The sequence below is a fragment of the Emys orbicularis genome, chromosome 7, assembly GCF_028017835.1.
Source record: "Emys orbicularis isolate rEmyOrb1 chromosome 7, rEmyOrb1.hap1, whole genome shotgun sequence".
Classification (NCBI taxonomy): domain Eukaryota; kingdom Metazoa; phylum Chordata; order Testudines; family Emydidae; genus Emys; species Emys orbicularis.
In genome coordinates this window covers 12,160,271-12,182,750 of record NC_088689.1, presented here as the reverse complement: position 1 = coordinate 12,182,750, position 22,480 = coordinate 12,160,271, and the positions used below count along the sequence as shown (strand labels likewise).

Below are 22,480 nucleotides of genomic sequence, written 5' to 3'. Positions count from 1 at the left end.
CACTCACCTGGGATATGGGAGATCCAAGTTCAGTTCTTCCATCCCCTCTGCCTGATGTGGAGCAGAGATTTGAACTTGGGGGGGTATGTCTGCCAGGGCCGGCTCCAGCATTTCTGCCGTCCCAAGCAAAAAAAAATAAGTCGCGATCGGTGGCGGCAATTGGAAGAAAAAAAAGAAAAAAAAAAGCCGCGATCGGCGGCGGCAGTTCAGCGGCAGGTCCTTCGCTCCTAGAGGGAGTGAGGGACCTGCCGCCCCCGAATTGCCGCAGGTGCCGCCCCTCTCCCTTGGCCGCCCCAAGCACCTGCTTGTTAAGCTGGTGCCTGGAGCCGGCCCTGCCTACAGGGCGGCTGGAGCGGAACAAACAAACAAAAAAAGCGGCCGTGCTGCCCTAGGATTGGGCAGAATGCCGCCTCGAACAATCTGCCGCCCGAAGCACCAGCTTGCTCAGCTGGTGCCTGGAGCTGGCCCTGTTGTCAACACTACAGAAAACAAAAAGAAAAAAGCCATGGCAGCAAATTTCAGAGCCTTGGTCTGCAGACTTGGGCTTGCACTCTGGTGCTAAAAATAGCAGTGTAGACGTTCCCACTTGGGCTCTGAGACCCACCCCCCTCACCAGGATTCAGAGCCTGAACAGGAATGTCTACATTTGCTATTTTTAGCTCTGTAGTGCAAGGCCTGCAAGCCTAAATCTATAGACCTGGGTTCTGAGACTCACTCACGCCTTTTTTAATTGAATTGAAATTTTTTTTTTTCTCAGTGTAGACGTAGCCACGGTTTCACACACTGCAGGAGAGTTCTTTAGCTACTGAGCTATAGAATATTCTGATGTGGGGCCTCTGTCTCTCCTGCACTAATCTGGAAGGTAGGAGACCCAAGTTCATGTCCCTTTTCCAATGACTGACTGACTATCTATCTCCACACCCACACCCACACCCACACACACCCCTTCAACAGGAGGGATTGAAAGAACCCAGGCATCCCACATGCCGGGTAAGTGCCCTAACCACTGGGCTAAAAGTTATAAGTCAGTCTGGGCAGCAGAAGCACCACCACCTTCTGTTTTGTGAATAGCGCCTAAGTCCCAAAATCTTTCTCCTGTAAGTATTCAGCAAATTTGTGTCAAATTCACAAATAGTTTCTAGTTGACTGAAACTGCATTTTTGGGGGAATGGGGGACAAAAATGCAATTTATGTAAAAAATTGTTTCCAGTTCAAATCTGAGTACATCAGATTTTCTGAATACACAATGTAAAACAACATAAAATTGCTGCAGAAGTAAAACAATGATGACGTATCAGTGCAGACTTGGAGGTAGATTTTTTGTGTTCAGATGCTGTAATGCAAGATTAATAGAAATGCAAGTGTGTTACTTTGAACACATGGCACTGCTTCATGTTCTTTTTGTTATCTCAGAACAGAAAGCATTGATAATGTTGTCTAGCAAGACGTTGCTTTCATAAAGCCAACTGTTGCACCATAAAGATGTTCCCCAGTGCAGAAGTGTGCTGAGAAAGACAGCTGAAACACATTTGTTTCTGGAGTTCATATTAAGATGTACACCAAAATGAAGAGTTCCATAGGTCTTGGGCTTTCTAACAGGTCACTTGCTGGTTTGAACTAGAATAAGTGGTGGATACTCTGAAACTTGAAGTCTTTAAATCAACATTTGAGGACTTTAAATAACTGAGCCAGAGGTTGTGGGCCTATTGCAGGGGTGGGTGTGTAAGGTTCTGTGGCCTTTGATGTTCAGGAAGTCAGACTAGATGATCATGATGGTCCCTTCTGGTGTTAAAGTCTGACTCTGAGACCTGGGTCAAGGAGTAAAACTCCTTATGTAGACTGTTATTTTGGTATGACTTCCTTTTTTAGGCCTGGTGTAAACTACCAAGTTAGATTCACGCAAGGCGACTTATGTCAACCTATTCGTACATATGTCTATGCTCAAATTTGTCTCTCGCTGATGTAAACGCCTTGCTACAGCAATGCAGTAACACCATCTCCCCAAACAGTGTTGAGCCATGGTCGACCTATTGAGGTCAATGTAATGTGAGTGTAGACACCGTGTGACCTATGTCAACCATAACAGTCCTCCAGCAGTTGTCCCACAGTGCCTGTCAGTGACCACTCTGGCCACAGTTGTGAACACCAATGCCAGGGTCATGGAGATCATAAGTCATCCCCCCCCCCCCCACACACACACGTTAATGTTTATTTTTGAAATACTTTTTCCTGATTGCCCACCTAAGTGAGCGCATCGTGCAGCTCTCCCTTGTTGTGAGCAACTGACCATGCCAGTTACATGCTTTAGATGTGCAGTTGCCTGGAGTAGACAGAGGTTCTGTCTGTGAGGTTCTGTCACAGAGGTTCTGTCACAGAGGTCTGTGGGGAGATGAGACTGTGCAGACACAGCTTCAGCCCAGTCAGAGAAATGTGAACATCTGTGAAAAGATTGCACAGGGGATACTGGTGGAAGAGTACAACAGGAATCAGCCCCAGTGCTGTGTGAAAGCAAAGGAGCTGCAGCAGGCGTAGTTCACTTTTTCATAGTGCAGACTACATGGTAATAGTGTCTTGTACACCACCTCCATTCAGTCGTGACGGCACAGATTATCTCCCCGCCTGTTCCCGATGATTTTAATCTTCAGCAGCTCCAGCGCATTGCATCTTGCGTTGAAAGTGACGAGAGGAAAGTGTTTTGCGTCTCTTTTAAAGGGCCTGAAAAGTGAGTTGTCCTTTTTGAAAACAGCTGTTGTCTTCAGTATATCTTTTCTCCTATGTGTTCTGTTCCTGTAACTTCTATTCTCCACAGGCTTCCCTATCCATGTTGCCCAGGCATCTGATGCTCTCCCTGGCATGCTCCTCCTCCGATATTGTCTCTGTCTGCCTCACTCTCTGCTCCCTTGTACGTTTTCCTCTTGTTCATGGCTGGCAGCTCCCGGGCAGCTGCTGGCTACCATCCCTGGGTGTAGTTCCTGTCTCCTCCTAGTAGAGACAGCTGGGCAGGTGGCTCCACATTGTTTCTAGCTGCATTTACATATTATAGTGGAAAGCATTAAGGGTGGCTATGGATCACAGACCTGGTAAAGTTGATGGGTGTAGTAAGCACCCTTAATTCAAGCTAAAAGAGAAACCACCTAGATGTCCTTTTGTTTAGTGATAGCTGAAGCCATACAAGCTACTGCTCAAGGTGCTGGCCAGCATGGCAAGGGCTGAACAGAAGCTAAGCCATGTGTAGCCTGAGGGGGTTCCTTGGAGACTGACTGACTGAAAATACAGTAGCTGGGCATTGATCGGTTGCAGCTGCATGTGGGGAAGAAGGTGAAAAGAACCCCTCCAGTTTGCTGGGTCTAGAGACCTCCATACGTACTCAAGGGTCACAACAAGCAAAGAACTGATCAGTCAGTACTTTGTGATGAGAAACTAGTGTACATATGTGCACTCACTGACTGTGAAAGAGGAAAAACCTGTGGACTACCTGAAGGATTGTTATGGATGGCTGGTGGTTTCCAGTCTATAGCAAGAAACCTTGTACTCTAAGGAATCATTGTTGTGAATCTTTAAATCACCTTCATTGGCAATCTTAAAATAAAACCTTTACAGTATTTTATTCTTTGGAAGCATTGTTTTTGCTATTTTTATCTAAAAGCAGGAAGTGCTTCGTTTTTGTTTTTAAAAAACACAGTAGAATGAACAAAACATTTGCCACCTCTACAGTTTCCTGCAAGAGTTATTGAAAGGGAGGAAAAAAACCTCCACTACATAAAAATTAAGTTAAATTTCAGTGTCTGATATCCTCCCCCATCCCCTGAACTTCTTTTTTTAAATAAGAGATTTATAATTGTTGAAACAGAGAATGTTAAAATGTTTAGCAGACAAAAACATTGGCTAACCATTGGCAATGTAAAACCAAATTATTCTCCTCCCTCCAGTGTCTGAACTTCCAACCAAGTATTTCCCCCCCCCCTCTTCCCCCCCCCCCATTTTAATCTTGACTTTTTGAATGTAATATATTGTCCAAGTTTTCTTTCTAGATTCCTAAAACGGAAGGATGGAAGAGCGTTTACCGGAAATGCAGAGCATATTGGAGCCAGTCAGCCTATCAAAGGAAGACAATACACCTTCCGGCTCATCAAGTAATGAGAGCACAAGCAAGACGTCTGAAGTGAAGGACTGCTCAGATGTTGGTTATACTGGTGATGAGGATTCCAGCTTGGAAAGGGAACCTAAATCGTTGGCATCAAACTACAATGTAACCGCTACTGACATAAGAAGGGAAGGAGCCATAACTGAAGCACAGGAACTGCCGCTTTCACCTGATTGTAGTGAAGGTGGGGACTGCTGTGCTAATACATGTTCTGAAAGACAAGTGGAAGACTCTGTGAATGCAGAACATTTGCCTGGTGAAGTTTTTGAACAACAGGTTTCAAGAAGTAATGGCACAGAACAATCCCTAATGGAAATACTGCAGGAGCTAAGGGAGGAGTCTGACTTCACGAAAAAATCTAGCAATAGAATCTATTCAGAAAGCCCTTATGACACAGACTGCACCAAGAAACTTATTTCCACAATACAACAATCATCAACACAGGAGGCTTTGCTAGAAGAAATAGAATCTGAACTATTATCTACAGATTTTACGAAAGAGCGTAAGCTCCCAAATGGAATGCGGAAGGGTGAACACGCCTTGGCGACGTTTGAAAAATGTGTGCAAGATAAATACCTCCAACAGGAGCAAACTATAAAGAAGTGAGTATCTAGATTAACCTCAGGACAAATAAGTGTGTACAAGAGTATCCTTACTAGGGTGACCAGATGAGAGGGAAAAAATATCAGGATACAATTGGGGGGGAGGGGGTGGTCTCCAGCGGAGCAAAAAAAAAAAAAAAAGCCGAGTGCTGCTGGCAGAGCAAAAACTCTATAAACATTCTAAATTTAATTTACAAATATGTACAGTGAGTACAGCGAGACTTCTAACTTCTTGTTGAATGTGGCAGGAACTGAACAGACATTTGCTAATCCTTAAGCTGAAATCCTTAGTCAGTTAGCCTACCATTAGTTAGAATTCCTTTTTAAGTCCATCAAAGTACTGGTGACATGAATCCTTTGTCAAATATGATAAATTAATCCGCTCTAATTTTTATTCAGTTTCATGCTTATATCTCCTCCAGAAGAATTTCATCAGCTGTCCCAATTGTTAAACCAGTTATGATTGTTAACTGGAAGTTTCCTCTGCCAGTTTGAGATGGCCGAGTTTGGATTTTAAAAAGAAGGCTTGAAAAGGAAATCTTTAATTCTGTTCTCATAAAAATAAAAGCCCTTAATTGCTTAATACTTTTATGCATACATCTTCAAGCATCAAATAACATTGAAATAACATCTGGTAACACAGTAATAAGTTACAGGAAAGCTTTTGAAAGTCATAATTTACTGTATATGTACAAAGTTTGCTACAAGAAATTTTTGCACTAGAATTGTTAACTCAGTTTTTCTGAATGAAGATTGTTCAAACTCTCTCTCAGCTCACTGTTTGAATTCTTGGTTCTCCTTTTATCTTTCATATTGCTTTCTCTGTATAACATGAGGGGTATTTGCTCACTTGAAAAACCTAACCTTCCTCTTTAAACTCTTTTCTGCTGACAGGGCTGGAAGTGAAAGTGGCTTTTATTTATCTATTATATATTTATTAACTTCTTGTGGGAGGAACTGTGTTACCACAGTAATGGCTGACCACATTTTAAAAAAAAAATCTCCCAGCGAGAACTTCCCATTCAAAGGGTGGGATTCTGGAGAGTTCTGCTATGATTTTGGTAACCTTGCTCTACTAAGTGGGGAAAAAACTGACTTTGTGAGTTTGGCATGTGTACATTATGCATAAAGCAATTACAAAGAATTTGGGAGTGTTTCGGGGAGTGGGAGTTGAAGACAGTGGGTGTCTAGATAGCAGTAATTCCAGGGTATTGTGTACAAACAAGTTAGCTGGGTTTTACCTGTTTGTTTACTGTGCCCCTCATTTGTAAATACTTGATTATAGCAGATCAGTCTTGTGTACTGATCACTGTCTTAAAGAGATGCAGACAAACCAGTGCTGCTTCTCTTCTGCCTTTTATACCCTTTCCAAAACAGTGAGCCCTGCAACTCCCTCCACTCCCTTAAGTGCCTTGGAGTTAGCTAACCTGTTTAGGTGCTTCTGAAAATCCCCCTTGGCGCCTGTCTGCATCTTTAGACTCCTACGTGCTTTGTAAATGGGGCCCTAAGGCACTTTTGAAAACTTTACCCCTGAGTTATAGGTATAACTGTCTTCTGCATCACTTCTGAAATGCTGCAGTATGTAGCCATAATCATCAACACAAATATGCTATCATTTAGGCTACAGCTTTGATTCAGCCTTCAAACTGCTATCCTGTAAAGCAGTGGCTCTCAACCTTTCCAGACTACTGTACCCCTTTCAGGAATCTGATTTGTCTTGCGTACCCCCATGTTATACCTCACTTAAACTACTTGCTTACAAAAAAATCAGACCTAAAAATACAAAAGTGTCACAGCACACTATTACTGAAGAATTGCTTACTTTCTCATTGTTTCGAATATAAATATTGTACTTACATTTCAGTGTATAGTCTATCGAGCAGTATAAACAAGTCATTGTCTGTAATGAAATTTTAGTTTGTACTGACTTCGCTAGTGCTTTTTATGTAACCCGTTGTAAAACTAGGCACATATTTAGATGAGTTGATGTGCCCTCTGGAAGACCTCTGCATACCCCCAGGGGCACATGTACCCCTGGTTGAGAACCACTGCTGTAAAGGAACAAACTATTTTAAAACATTTGAACTACCTACGAGTGGGGGAGAGAAAACGATCTTGTGGTTAAGGGACCTGACTGGGTTCGATTTCTGGCTGTGTTGCAGGCTTCCTGTGTGACCTTGGGCAAGTCCTATCACTCTGCACAACCGTAACGTGAAGATAATATCTGTATGTTTACATCCATTGTTGTGACTCTACGCTTACGGGTTGGAAGTACTGTGGTGTCATGGTGATGGAGACCATGCAAGTAATCACTTACGTTAGTGCCTGCCACATTGTTAGTGTAGCATCAATTGCTGCAGTGTAGCTAAGGCTCTGTCTGCAGTTTTGTAAAAGCCTTGCCTATAGGGGAGTGCAACAAAGCTGTTCTGGGTTAAAAAGTACCTGTGCCCAATTGTTTGGACCACTTTTCCTTGTTTTCCACACAGACACCAAAGCAAAGCAATTTTATTTCATCTTTACAGATTGATTAAAGAAAACAAAAAGCATCAGGAACTGATTTTGGATATTTGTTCAGAAAAGGACAAGTTAAAAGATGAATTGAAAAAACGAACAGAAACAGAAAAGCAGCACCTCAACATTATTAAACAGGTACAGAAAACAAAAGAGCTGACTATGCTGTCTAACCTTTCATTGACATGTACATTTAACTGTCATTGATGTTAGTAGGCGTTTCTAGACGGCATTGTGTGCGAGGGTGGGAACAAACTCCCAATGCTAATGTAGCCCAGGCATTTATTGACTCGTTCTTCCATCCCACAAAGCCTTATTAGTTTGTTGAAAGCACTTACTCCTATCTTTGGGTTCAAACCACTGAAATGTTAAGCATCTAAGTCTATTGAAGTCAATGGGAGTTGCACATGCTCAGCATCTCTGGGTATTGGGCTCCTTGGGCCCAATCCTGTAAGTGCCTTCAGTTCCCATTTGAAGATGACTGGATGACTAAACGGTAGCACAAGGTCTCATACTCAAATTGCAAAACGCAACCTTGGCATGCACTGTATATTGCATTTATCTGAAAATTATATTACTGCCAATTTTCTGTAGCGTGTGTGTGAGGCCACCTTTAAGGATTATTTATTTGTTAGTTTAAATACTGTACTATGTACAAATTGCCAGCTACAGATAACTATATATAATCTCAAGATTAAAAGCTAAAGTTATAATTGAATCTGGGCATGCTGCAGCCGTTGACCACTTAAGCAGGGGTTCTCAAACTTCACTGCACTGTGACCTCCTTCGGACAATAAAAATTACGACATGACCGGGGGCCAAAGCTGAAGCCCAAGGACTTCAGCTCCAGGCAGGGGGCCTGTAACCTGAGTCCTGATGCCCGGGGCTGAAGCCCTCAGGCTTTGGTCCCGGACCCGAGTAAGTTTAAGACAGCCCTGGCAACCCCATTAAAATGAGGTCGGTACCCACTTTGGAGTCCCGACCCACAGTTTGAGAACCGCTGACTTAAGGCATTGTTGCAATTGGTGACATTAGAAGAATCTTAACGTATTAAAGAGTTGCACTCCCTCTTAGGACCAGGTATTGTGTGTAGATAGACAGAAGGAGGAATTTTCTACAGATGTCTCCACGAATAGCTTACAGAGATTCAGAAGAAATCTAAACAGTAATCTGTCCTCTTTCCTTTTTGTTAGTGAAAATGAAAAGAAACCCCTAAAGTTGAGAGATTAATTAGAAAAAGGGAGAAAATCTCTGATATATAAATATACTCTAGAATAGACACTCTCTTCAAAAGAATGTTATTTAGGTATATATGCTCCATACAGATAAGAACAAATAATGTGTGGTACTTCAAGTTACTGTATATGACCCAGGCATTTTCAATATAATAGTTATTGAGAACTGTGTCTAACCAAATAAACGTTTACTTGGTGTTTACTGGTGCAAAATATCACTAGTGTGGCATCCTACTGAATGTCATTACACATTTATAGGATTTGTTTGCTAGTGCTACTGCTGTAAGGGTTATTTAGGCATGTGTTTATAACTTGATATTGAACTTGTTCTGTGGTGAAATAGTGTCCAAACTAATTTTTATATTTTAAAATCAATGTTAACGTTTTAGTCATGCCATAGATCTGATTATTAATTTCTATGCCACACAGATTAGCAGGAGACATTCTCAAGAGCTGTGTCAAAGCATTTTTGAATGCATTGAGGGTACAGAAGCTTTGTCTGTTTTCATTTTTGAAAGTACATAGCATGGATGGAAATGGAAATGACATTTTAAAAAACATTACAAGCTAAATGGAAACAAACTTCTGCATAAACCAACAAATGCAGCTCACTCACTGTCCCTTGCTCATATTCCCCAATATCACTCAGTGATTGCATGAGAATCTTGGCTTTGCTATGTGATATTTCATACCATATGTGCTGTAATGGAAAGTGCTAATGATAAGTGGGCCTTTCTGTTACTACTGTTTAATTCCATTTGTCAGTTAAGTCAGATCTTTAATGCTTTTACTATTGCACACTTTGGGATGATTCCAGAAGAGATTACTTTAAAGAAGTTATTCAAGTAGCTCTTTGATATTGCATCTTGAAATGGAACTTGGCAGCAACTAGATTCCTGGGTCGCAGTAACAGATTTAGGGGTGGGTTTTTGTTGTTGCTCAATACATTTGTGAACAGGAAGTCCTTAGATAAGTATTTCCTTAGCTTGTCTGACATTCGGCAGAGTAAAATCATACAGCTCTAAAATGCGTTCACAACCGCAAGCAAAACCTGCTACCGTATGTGCATGCTTACACAAGTGTATTACATGTTTGTTTGTTTTCATGCTCACAGCTTTAGAGGGCAGGACCAAGTCCTTGACATGGTGACAAAACTGTTTTGTCTGATTCTTGCCTTTTGGACATGTATATCTTTATAGGCAACAGGGGCGGCTCCAGGCACCAGCACAGCAAGGTGGAGAATGGGGGTGGGAGGTGGTCGGAGTTGTGGGGGAGGGGGGCTCCGCGAGCTGTACTTTAACTAACTGTAAAAGAGCCACATGTGGCTCACGAGCCACGGTGTGGCCACCACTGGTTTATAAGAACCTCAAAATTTGACCCATTTCTCTTTACCTTTTCACATAGTAATTTATTCTAGTCCAGAGGTTATGCTTAATACAGACGCTCCCCGACTTACACAAGCGTTCCGTTCCAGAATGCCTTGCGTAAGTCGGGAACGTATCTCCAACAATTACGCAAAAAAAAAAAAAGCTTACAGAATTTTTTCTGTAAGTGTGGAAACCTGGGGAGTGTCTGTATGGTGCAATCAGCCCTTGACAGATGATGATCTCAGTTCCTTTCATCTTTAGTATTGTAATACAAAAGCTGGGCTGTTACTAGTGATTGTTGCAGTTTGATTAGAGTTTGGCAAGTGCAGTATATATTTTAAAAACCCTGTAACATCTAATTTGTAAGAAATGTTTGTACAAAACTTGATGGAATCTTTATTGACTTTTCTGTAATTATCTGCTAATGTTTGCTTTACAGTTAGAATCAAGAATAGAAGAGCTTAAAAAAGAAGTTAAAACTGCTAAAGACAAACTTGTAACACAAGATGCTGCAGTCAAAAATACTATTCAGCAATTGCATAAAGAGATGGCATTTCGTATGGACCAGGTAATTTTGAATTCCTTTGAAGTTTTAATAATTGAATCTCTCATTAAAGAATTAGCTTGCTGTAGGAAACATTCAGCAGCCTGAGCGTTGCAGTCAGTAGGTATGTTGAAAATTGATACACCAAGGCTTCCAAAATGTTTTTTAATTAATAGGATTCAGTTACTCAGGCATTTTCAAGCTTTCAAGTATTTGTAACCTTTTGTAGAGCCACTAACACTCACATATGCTTGTCTGGCCATGCTCTTTCATTTGTGTATTTATATGTAAAATAATGAGCCCTGGAATGATAGTTTCCCTGTAAATTTTGATTTGATTAACATTTACGTTGCTTTTGAATGGAGGAACAAGTCCGCAATTATGTACACTTACCAGTGAAACCTGATCTTTTCAAGCACAGGTAAAAAGATACGAAGAAATAATATCTTCACCTCATTTTATGTTGCTGGAAGGTCATCTGTTTTCTCCTTAAGATTTTGCTAAGCCAAAGGCTTTCTCTGTTACAAGAATTTTTGAACATAATTTTTGTTTTGTTTTCTTCAATGAAACAATAATAGCAATATCTGGACCACAGAGTTTCTATGTGAGAAATGATGTACAGCTGAATAGTAATTGTTAAATTATTTGTTAAAATATTTACAATAACTGAGGAATGGAACTGGATATCTGCAAAAATATTTTTCCACTTAGGAGTTATCAAATATATATTCTCCATTTAGGAGTCATCAAATACATTCCAATAGCACCAGCCTGCTGGTTATGCAGCTAAAGTAAAATATTTAGTTTTTAGCTTGCAAATACTTAAACACATACCTGTAGTTACAACTCTGAGTAGTCCCATTTAAATCAGCGGGACTGCTCATGGTAGTAATGTTAAGCCAGTGCGTACCTTGCTTGCAGAATTGGGGACTTCAAGACTTGCCTTCAGTTATGTTTTAATTACTGTGTTGGAGTATTGTGAGTATCCATTGTTCATGTATAAAAACTATCATCAGTGAAATGTAAACTTATGGCTGAATTTAAATTTTTAAAGGCAAACAAAAAATGTGAAGAGGCACGCCAAGAAAAGGAAACTATGGTGATGAAGTATGTTCGAGGAGAAAAAGAGTCTCTAGATCTCCGAAAGGAAAAGGAGTTACTGGAGAGAAGACTAAGAGATGCAAATAAAGAAATTGAAAAGCATGTGAATAAAATCAAGCAACTTTCTCAGGAAAAAGGAAGATTGCACCAGCTCTATGAAACCAAGGTACTTTTAAAGAAATGGTTAAAAGCACTATTTAAATAATCAGAAAAGCACTTATGTGTCACCTTTCATGTAATAATTATGATATCTTATTAAGTTTCCTTTTACTGTGTGCTGCAAAAGACCCATTTTATGTCAATATTTTTTTTGGGGGGGGAGGGGGGATTGAGCTCCTATTGTCATCTTCCAGAGATTCTTGTGTGTTCTTCTGAACTGAAGTTTGTAGCGTGCTAACAGCACCATTTTTTTGCAGCCATTATATTACAGATAATCACTTTATAAATCTTCACTGCTTGTAGAAAAAACACCGTAGAATTTTGTTATATGCATTTTTTTTCTTCCCCTATGGCTGTCCATACTGGTTTTTTAAAATTGGTTTTTAGAGAATCAAGTAAATAAATAGGCCAAGTCATCAAAGCCTTCACTCCTTTTTGGAAGTCCACACACGTGCTGCAATAACTATATCAGGACCTTTCCCTTGTACTCTTCCACAGGATTGTTTGACTGAATTTGAGGCATCTGTGCAGATATGTTCCTTACAGTACTAAGGTTCAGCAAATTCTCATGACAAGTGCAGTGTCAAGGCAAGAGACAAACATTTAAACTAATCAGCAGTCTCAACATTTTAAAATGTAATAACTGTCTAAACTATTTAAAAAAACAACAACTGACTTTGTGCTCCTGAAAGATCCAGTATTCTCCTCACAACAGAGAGGGTTCAGACTACTCTGATGGATTTGATCATGATCATTGGTCCAAGCAATCATTGTTCACAAGAGGAAGATAAAAAAAAACATCTTATTGAAACTTGAGAACTTTGGTTCCTGGAGCATAGTTTTTATGTATGTCGTTGCCATTCCTGCACCTAAGAATTAAACAGATTGGAATGGACAGCGTGACCTGTTCAGGTCGGCAAAACAGACCTACCAGCTACGTTTTAACTTCTGGCTTAACAGTCAGAACAACATTGCTTGGAGACTTATATTAGAGTTCAGAGTGGTAGCCATGTTAGTCTGTATCGGCAAAAAGAACAAGGAGTACTTGTGGCACCTTAGAGACTAACAAATGTATTTGGGCATAAGCTTTCGTGGGCTAGAACCCACTTCATCGGATGCCTACAGTGGAAAATACAGTAGGAAGCTTATGCCCAAATACATTTGTTAGTCTCTAAGGTGCCACAAGTACTCCTGCTCTTTATATTAGAGTGATTCTGCTGCCCTCACATGGTGCTTTTGTAAACCTGTTTTAGTTAAGGTAGATCTGTTACTTCAGAAATACTATTTGGCTGCTGGGATTATATTATAATGCACAGGTTTTTGAATTGAAAATATTAGTTTGTAGCTGTTGGTATCTAAGGTTATCTCAGTAATATGCTTTGCTGATTAATACCACTTGATGTTCACTTGAAGAAAAATAGAGTGGTGGTTTGTGTGGTGTACATTTATTGGCCAACAATCACTGTTGCCCTTCACCTTGTGTAGTCATTTACATCAGTGCAAAATGTGTCAAACAATAGCAGTCTGATTCGATAGTGTTTTACACCCACTTTGGACTGATGTAAATGACTATATTTAGGTGCAGCCTAATGGTACCCAACCCATTATATCTGAGCAGTTGGCATCTCATTATTTGAACAATTTACACTTTTCCCCCCCAATAATTGTCCATTTAGTCAAATATCCAATTTACACAATGCTTCTGTCAGACTACCCACAAAAGTTAGTAAACCTCACATTTTCTGCTATATCTTCCTACAGTTTGACTCCCCTCCGGCCCCAAAACCTGCATCTTTCCCTTAAGCCTGCAAAAAGAAAAAGGGGCTTTGCCATTTGTCCAGAAGATCAGTATGTCTACTCTGTCACGGATCTATGCAATTCCAGTCAAAAGAGTCTTCCTGGAAAACAGTCTGCTAGAAACTGTCTCAATTAATCAAGGTTGCTTCAGCTAGAGCATCTCTGATCACAAATGTGGCAATACCGCACGCTGACAGAGAGGCAGTCTCTCACTGGGAGTCCAGACATAGACAATTAAGGCTTTAAGACCCAGTCCTGTAAACCCTTAATGTGGCTAACAGTATGCAGTTTTTTTGCAGGTTCGGGGCTTTATAGATGAAAATCTGTACTTATCACTCATGTCTGAGTCTAATTCTATAGCTGTATAAAAATCGGGATTTAAAATCAATAAAATGTAATCTGTGGATGTTTGTTTTTGTTTTTTCTTTTTTTAGGATGGTGAAGCCACTAGATTCAACCGAGAAATAGAAAAATTGAAAGAAGAAATCAGTTCTCATACCATCAAAGTAAAATGGGCCCAAAACAAATTGAAAACTGAAATGGATTCACACAAGGTTAGTAAAGCAATACCATGAAGTCAGATCGTAATGAGTCCAATATAGTTGCTATGCCATTTTCTTGCTTAGTAGCACTAAAATCGATAAAAAATCGTTGTTTATTTTTTAATTTGGTAATCTACAGATGGATTTTGGAATAGTACTTTAAAGATAGTGCTATTGAAGTGGAAAATGTGAAAGGATAGAATATATCAGTGTTTCTCAACCTGGGATGGGTTTAGGGTGCAAGTGCAGGGCCAGTGTTAGGTGGTGGCAAGCTGGGCAATTGCCTGGGGCCTCATGCCACAGGGAGCCCCGCAAAGCTAAGTAACATGCTTCAGTCCCAGGCAGCGGGGTTTGGGCTTGGGCTTAAGCCCACCACCCAGGGCTGAAGCATGTAATTTAGCTTTGCAGGGCCCCCTGTGGTGTGGGAGCCCGGGGAGTTGCCCTGCTTGCCACTTCCTAATGCTGGTTCTGAGTATTATTAATAATTTACTTAATTATATTTAAGGTAAGGGGTTACAATTTTTTCAAGTCTTAATAGTGAGGCCACTTTTATTTTATTTATTTATTTATTTTTAAATCCAAGGGGGTTTGCCAGCACAAAAGATTGAGAAACGCTGGAATATATCCAAGGTGATTTCTGCTTTACTCTGATTTGCAAGAGTGCTTTTAATTCAGTCTGTCATAACACAGTGTGAGTGACACAATCCTTGCTAAGAATTTCTTCTCTCACTTCTCCTGAACAAGTCAGTTCAGAATGTGGGCACGGTCTAAATCACAAACTGTAACAGTCTGATTGGAAAAGAGGACAGCAACTGGACATGGTTCCTTGCACTTGGTTCTCTTTAAATATGTATATTGCAGAAACAGAGAGAGCTGAATTGCCATAAGGACAGAGAGATATGACAACTAGATCCTCGCTCTGAAGAGCTTACAGCTGTGTTAGTGAATGAAGGATGGGATGGGAAGTAACAAATTGTTGTGATTGAACAGTGAAGTTTTCAGTTACATGATTTTTGTTTGGAGATAATGAGTCAGCCACTACAGGCCACTTGTTTTTTCAGTGTTACCAAAGGAGCCTTCAATTTGGCTCATGGTAATATGGCTATAGGAACACAGTGGGAAAAGCAGATTTTTCACTCAAAGTTTTTGAGATGTGGTGTTGCTGTTCTGGAGAGCCATAAACAGATGATTTAACAGTTGGTGGTGCAGCACTTTCTAAGCAAATATTATGACTCTCAATAAAATCATGAGTTGGAAACTCTATTAGAATTGAAAACATTTTGGTGATCACTCCCTTTTTTCCCTCTAATTCAGAATCTTGCTCTGTGACACTCCGTAGGTTCAAATAGTTATTCATGGTTTATTTTCTAGGAAACCAAAGATCGACTCAAAGATGCAACCACAAAGTTAACTCAAGCAAAAGAGGAGGGAGACCAAATACGGAAAAACTGCCAAGAAATGATAAAAACATATCAAGTAGGCATACTTTCTCATGAGGTGAAATTAACATGTTTAACATCTGATTTTTTTTCTTATTTTCATCTTAAATTGTAATAAAGTGAAAAATTATTGCTTGCATGCTATGTGAGATGTCATGCCATTAAATTTATAAATGTCAATGATTAGAGATAACTAAAAAAGAAATTAGGAAAAAAGTGAGATCTTGAGTCAGGTTTCGCTGGAGTGCAATGTGTTTTTATATGTTCAAAACTACTATCTATGGTAGTACAAATTACAGATAGTGATAAGAATGTGTGTCTTCTGTGTTCATAAAATACATAAAGAGGTTGTTTGTTTAAAATTAATTTGAGCTTTTTTTATTTATTTTATTTGCATTTCTTCCAATTCAACTAGGAGTCAGAAGAAATTAAATCAAATGAATTGGATGCAAAGCTCCGAGTAACAAAGGGAGAACTAGAAAAACAAATGCAGGAAAAGTCTGAGCAGCTGGAGGTAAACTGTTGTTGTTATTAATTATTATTATTATTATTATAATTATAGGCAGTACGACTAGGATCTGTTAACACTAGAGTACACTCCCTTTCAGAATCTGGCATTAAACCTAGGATTCCACAGGCCTTGTCTACACTTACCGGGGATCGATGCTGCTGCGATCGATTCAGCGGGGGGTTGATTTAGCAGGTCTAGTGAAGACCTATTAAATAGACTGCAGAGCACTCTCTGGTCGACTCCAGTGCTCCACTGGAACAAGAAGAATAAGGTAAATTGATGGGAGACTGTCTCCTGTCAATGCAGCATGGTGTAGATACCACAGTAGGTCGACCTAAGCTATGTCAACTCTAGCTATATTATTCACGTAGCTGGAGTAGTGTAACTTGGGTCGACTTATCTCAGTATTGTAGACAAGGCCTGAGTCTTAACATTCCTTTTCTGTCTAACAAATAGCTATGAAACCCTCTGACAAAATGTCTCATCCCCCTCTAGTGGCAGGTCCACCAAGCCTAACAGCTTTCAGCTGCTACCATTTACTGTTAGCTCAAGTGGTAGAGCACTGTTTGTGGATGAAGATATCCCAGTCCTGTTTGATGATGCATCTTGGAGTTCAATGTGATTCAACATGATGAAACATCTGGGGTTTTTTTTAGTTTGCCTTTTGAAAAAACCCTAAGAAATTACATCCCCAAAAAATGATGTTAAGAGAACATTAAGGTTGCAAAGTCAAGCACTCAAAAATTAGGAAATGCCAGGATTAAGGTTGTCTGTGCAACTTTAATTTGGCCTGTTGTGCACATGTATTATGATGCAGTCATTAGTTACATGATCACATACTATTTTTTGCACAGGACTCTGGGCTGATATTTATTAACTTTTGAGTGCTTGCTTTTGTAACTTTAAAGTTCTTTTAACAGAGTTATTTTGTGGATGTTACTTCTTATTCAGTTGGAGTTAATATTCTAGGCAAATTAACTAAGGATAAATACTTCTCTCCATGTGTAAGTGTGTGTATAATGTCTTACTGTTAGGGTGACCAGATGTCCCGATTTTTATAGGGACAGTTCCAGTATTTGGGGCTTTGTCTTATATAGGAGCCTATTACCTTCCACCCCCGTCCCGATTTTCCACACTTGCTATCTGATCACCCTACTCACTGTTATGAAGTATACATACTCTGATACCATGGTGATGGGCATGGTCGACAACCCAGGCAGTTAGGCAGGCAGCAAATAAGTTCTCTGTTGGTAGGTGTAGTCTTACAATGGATGAAGGCATCCTGTGCCCCCTAAAATGACAGTGTTGTGATGCTTTCTCCCTTTATAAAGGTACACTATGCCAAAATAAAAGAACTTGAGGACCTGAAGAGAACATTTAAAGAGGGTATGGATGAGCTGCGTACACTAAGAACAAAGGTAACTAAAGAGTTCTCTCTTGCCACGGTGGAACATAAGGATTTTGAAAACAGATCCTATTGTATCTGGCTAGTTTATATAAAGAGCAAGAATACATCGTGATCTGGTGTAGAGATTTGTCAGCATGAATTCAGGATGGCTGCATTACTCCTAAGTAGGGCTCCATGTCTGTCACGGAGGTTGTGGAAGTCACAGATTCCGTGACTTCCTGCGACCTCCATGACTTCTGCAGTGGCCAGTGTGGCTGACCCCAGGGCCACCCAAGCAGCTGGCCTTGGGACCAGATGCTCAGGCAGCCCTGGGGACAGCCACACCAGCTGCTGTTGGAGTTCGTGAGAAATCGGCCTTTAAACTTTCATTGGTGCAGGACTGAATAAGTAACGAATCTGGGTCTTAGAGCAGTATCCGTTGGGAGAGCATTGTACATATTGAGGCTTTGTGTTTGTTTTGTTTTTATTTTGTTTTTTAAATAGTGGCTAGTATTCTTGGAGATTTGAAATGTTAGCATTTGTCCTGGTATAGGTAGGTCAGTGTGCAGAGTATAGGTTTGGAGGCCAGAAGTGAATGATAGATAGATCACTACCATCTGTGTGGGGGTGTTTCTGTATGTACCTCTAATTGCAATATACGGATCATTGCACACAGATTTTTTTTCCCTAATGGAGCTGGCCCAGAGGTGTTCTGCCAGCACAATATATTGCCATGCAAGAGATTAGAGTACAGCTGCATTTTGGGAGTGTACTAGAGGCTGCACACTAGGCCTCTGAGAGCACGTGAGGAAGTGCCACACATCACTGATGAGCAACCTGTCTATCAATCTGTTGGCCAGTTCAAGAGCATCATGGACTAGCTCTGTAGGGAGAAGCATTCAGTTCTTAGACAGAAGCATGGTGACCATGACGTGGGTTGGCCGTGGTAACTGTAGGAAGATGAAACTGCAGCTTGGCTTGGGTCCACCCATATGTGTGGGTTTATGAATCTTTTGAAGGGGATGGTATTATCCCTATTTAAAGCTTGTATGACGTGACCATTTTTAGAAGCTAATTCTTATAGCTGTTATGTTTTTATGTGACTGAACTGCTATTTTAGCTTTTGATCTGTGAAATAGTTTTGCATCTGATTTTATACATTGTTCAAAACCAGTACTACCGTAACTGTGGTTAGAGCTTTAGACCTATTGGATGAAACTTACTATCTTCTGAAGTTTGGCAGGAAAATAACCAATTTACAATTAAGATTATGTTCCTTTGCACTTAGGTAAAGTGTCTGGAGGATGAACGGTTGAGAACAGAAGATGAATTATCAAAGTACAAAGAAATTATTAATCGGCAGAAGGCCGAGATTCAGAATTTACTGGATAGAGTGAAAATTGTAGATAAGCTGCAGGAGCAACATCAAAGGTATAAATTAAAGATTTTAAAGAATGTATTTGATCATACAGATTTCTGTTTTGGACCTGGAGCATTTCTGTGCTTTAAAAGTATTGCTGCCTTTACAACGTACTGGACCTGGGGGTGTACTCAGAGAATCTGTATCCTCTCCAAGCTGTGGCGTGTTCCTCGTAGAACCTTTATAAATTATGTAGTCTTACAGGCACCCAAGAGCAATACTTTGAAACCTGACAGTTCTAGGGTTAACTGATAGCTGTAACAAATTATCTTTGAAATAGTACGGGGCAAAATTTAATCTCTGTGGTAACTCCATTGACTTTGGTAGTGTTCCAATAGGGATGAATTCAGTTGCTGGTCCCTAATAATTTAACTAGATTTCAGTAAAAGTGACAGATATGGTGTAGGGTGGATGGTAATAGGTTGTGTAACACTGCTCATTCTACTGCTGACTCTGGACAGCCTCCATTCAGGGAAATCAGCCAATGCTCATTTTATTGAAGGGATGAGAGAAATGGAGCCAGTGTCCCCAGTATTTTGGAGATGGGAAGGGGAGAGGTTGCTGAGCTGGGAAGATCAGCCCTCTCTGAATGTGATGGATAAATTAAAGTATTATAAAAATACAAACTTAACAAATCTTCTTTAACATATGATGCATTAATTTATTATATTAACTAATACTTATGAGCATTTGTGTCAATAAAAACCCTAGCATCAGTTCAGCTGTAACAAATGCCATTGCTTCAAGGAAGTGAAGGAGCAGACAAGCTGATTCTCCTTTCACTTGCACCAGTTTGACAGTGGTGTAGTTTATTTCACTGCCATGTAGCTAATACAGATTTACACCCCTGTAAGTTAGAGGAGACCATCTGAGCAATGTCTGAGCATAATCATATTTCCATACGGTACATGTGAACTAGAGCAAAACCACATACTATCCATTTTAATGGTGTGACGAAGTGGGACTGTTCTTAATGTTTCTTCTGAATACTGTGTGGGTGCCTCAGTTTCCCCTATGCATTTCTTAAGTCTCTAGGTGTTGGGATAAAGGCCAGTATGCATAAATGGCCGGCACTCTGTCTCCTAGCAACAAATGGCTGGGGCCCTTCCTCCCTGCAAGGGGATAGCTAAAGGTGAACAAAGAGATCAGGTGACCTCCTGGCCCGGGAAAGAGACAAAGGCCAGAAAGGAGGGGCTGGAGGGGTTTTCAGTTTGGAGCTGGCTGGGGACGGGGAGTGAGTGCAGACGGGGTTGTCTGGCTCGCTGGGCCCTAGAATGGACCCAGCTGAGGGGTTCCATTCTCTGGACCTACAAGCTCTGTTTTAGACCGTGTTCCTGTCATCTAATAAACCTCTGTTTTACTGGCTGGCTAAGAGTCATGTCTGACTGCGAAGTGGGGGTGTGCAGGACCCTCTGGCTTCCCTAGGACCCCGCCTGGGCGGACTCGCTGTGGGAAGCGCACGGAGGGGCATATGCTGAATGCTCCAAGGTCAGACCCAGGAAGGTGAAGCCGTGTGAGCTTCTTGCCCTGAAGACAGTCTGCTCCAAGGGAGAGGAGGCTCCCCAAAGTCCTGACTGGCTTTGTGGGGAGCAGTTCCAGAGCATCGCCCGGGGACTCCATGACACATGGATTCTGACAATGTTGCATAAATGGAGGCAGATGACCATTGTTTAAACAGAAACACCCACTTGTGCCTGTGGAATTTGTAAGCAATTTTCATTTGAAGTTGAACAGCATTTAATCAATTATCTGCTTTCCTTACGGTTTATACAACTAAACATTTTCAGTTCCTTATATAGACCTTGGTTCCCATTAACATCATGGCATCAGTCTTTTCTAGAAAACTTCAGTCAGTCTGACACCTTCAGTTTACACCTTGAGCAATATCAGTTACTCATCAACTACAGGAGGGCTAATACATTTTCCTCCTCCTCTGCTGATGTTTGAATAAATATTTGACTAGGAATTTCATTAGGTTGGGTGGGAGGAAGAATGGAAAGCAGGGCTTTCTAATTCTTTGCATTTTAATTTACATTAATATTTAATGTATTTTATAGATACACAGGGCAAAATACATGTTGTTCGGTGCTATTAGTGCTTGATCTAGAAGAGGCCAACCCTGCAGTGACAGAAATTGCAGGCGGATGGCCAGTTGCAGGATAGGGGGCATCTGCTAGGATAAAAGTAGCTAGAGAAAGTTGTAGCTTTGCTCTAAATTTTGTTTTAATCACCTTTGCCGGTGTATGTCTGAATGGAGGTTGTATAACCACTGCTCTGTTTTGCGAGGGTAGTGTTTTAAATAACACTTGCATATTCTGTAAAATGAAGTTGCTGGATGCAGGGTATTCTACCCTAACATGCCCAAACTGCTTCCTGCTGGCTTGTGGCCTTTAGGATTTTTGTTGTTCTTGTTGTTAAGCCTAGTGAAACAACACAGTTAGAAATGTGCAATGGGAAAACAGCCTCCTCCAAAGGGTATGGGAGGAACTGGAAATATAAATGGGGTTAGTGTAAGGAAAATAGCTGACTTCAACCCAGTGTACTGCTGTAATTCATTGTACGTTTTTCTAAAAGGGCAAACAAGATACTTGGCTGTATTAGCATAGAAGAGAATGAGACCAAGGAGGCAATAAATGATTTACATTCCCTAGCTGGAATACAATGCCAACCATACTTTTTGTGGCCACCAAACTAGCAATATGGTCCCCATGCTACCAGTCACCATACTATGGCCATAGAGAGGGTGCAGCTTATATCAATGTGGATAATGCCAGGTTTCAGCTATCTAGTTTTATAAGATTTGGGCTTCATTTTCAAAATTATGAATAGGTGTGGAGAATACATTTGAGTTCATCCAAAAATGGATAAGCATGATGGCCTAGTGATTTTATTTCTTCTTTAAATGCAGTGTGACTTGAACATCTTAAAGTTACCTGCAGAGAATTTTTTTTAAAATGGGCCTGCGCCTTTTTTGCGATATAATAAGTACATGTAACTTGGTTTGGGTTTTGACTTGCTCTTTTCTCCCTTACTGGGGAGAGTGGTGGTATTTTTACATTAGTTCGGGTCTTGTCCAAGCTAGATTTCTCTATAGTGACTGGAGGACTTGTGAAATAATATCACAAGTGCAACTCAGAGGGGAAAGGGATATTTAGTATGTTCCTAAAACTTGTTTTTGGCATCACTTTAGCCTCAATGTCTAACAGGACATCTTCACTGAAGATTCAGCATCGTGCCCCTTCCATTTAAAGTGTGATTGCACGCAATACACATGACCTACTCAGGGGTAGGGACGGGGAGGACAGTGAAGTTCTCCATAAAAGGCAAGAAAGAGCAGGCGTGACATTATTCATATTTCTATGGTAGAAAACAAAACAAAAAAATCCCAAACTTTCAGGCTGCCTTTTTGTATACTAAACAAACAAAAATAAAATAAAGTAGTGCAACCCCATTTAAAAAAAAAAATCTTTTTGAGGTGTCCTTTAACATTGTGGCTTAGATGCCAGTCTCCTGTCGGGATTCTCCTGAACATTTGTATGTTGTAACCTTAAATCTAGTTTTGTAGAACTGAAAAAAAATCACAAATTGTATTTAATCTGGCGTTCTAAGAAAAGCAGCACGGGCAAAGAACGTTCCTTAATGCTGAGATCCAATTCCTGGAGGCAGGGAGAAGGAAACCAATACTCTGTTGCAGAAGTGTCATGTTATAATTCTCTCCGTG

The 22,480-nt window shown here is 40.5% G+C and overlaps 1 protein-coding gene across 1 annotated transcript in view; it reads left to right on the top strand.

Annotated features, from left to right (window-relative positions):
* Nucleotides 1-22,480, top strand: part of CCDC186 (coiled-coil domain containing 186) — a 51,685-nt gene that overhangs the window by 18,134 nt on the left and 11,071 nt on the right. Inside the window, exons 2-10 of the mRNA XM_065407727.1 lie at nucleotides 4,020-4,746; nucleotides 7,269-7,395; nucleotides 10,299-10,427; nucleotides 11,458-11,670; nucleotides 13,895-14,014; nucleotides 15,374-15,499; nucleotides 15,857-15,955; nucleotides 17,284-17,370; nucleotides 18,628-18,770. Coding sequence (XP_065263799.1) covers nucleotides 4,049-4,746; nucleotides 7,269-7,395; nucleotides 10,299-10,427; nucleotides 11,458-11,670; nucleotides 13,895-14,014; nucleotides 15,374-15,499; nucleotides 15,857-15,955; nucleotides 17,284-17,370; nucleotides 18,628-18,770 — 1,742 coding nt within the window. The 5' untranslated portion in view covers nucleotides 4,020-4,048. The remainder of the gene's footprint in view (nucleotides 1-4,019; nucleotides 4,747-7,268; nucleotides 7,396-10,298; nucleotides 10,428-11,457; nucleotides 11,671-13,894; nucleotides 14,015-15,373; nucleotides 15,500-15,856; nucleotides 15,956-17,283; nucleotides 17,371-18,627; nucleotides 18,771-22,480) is intronic.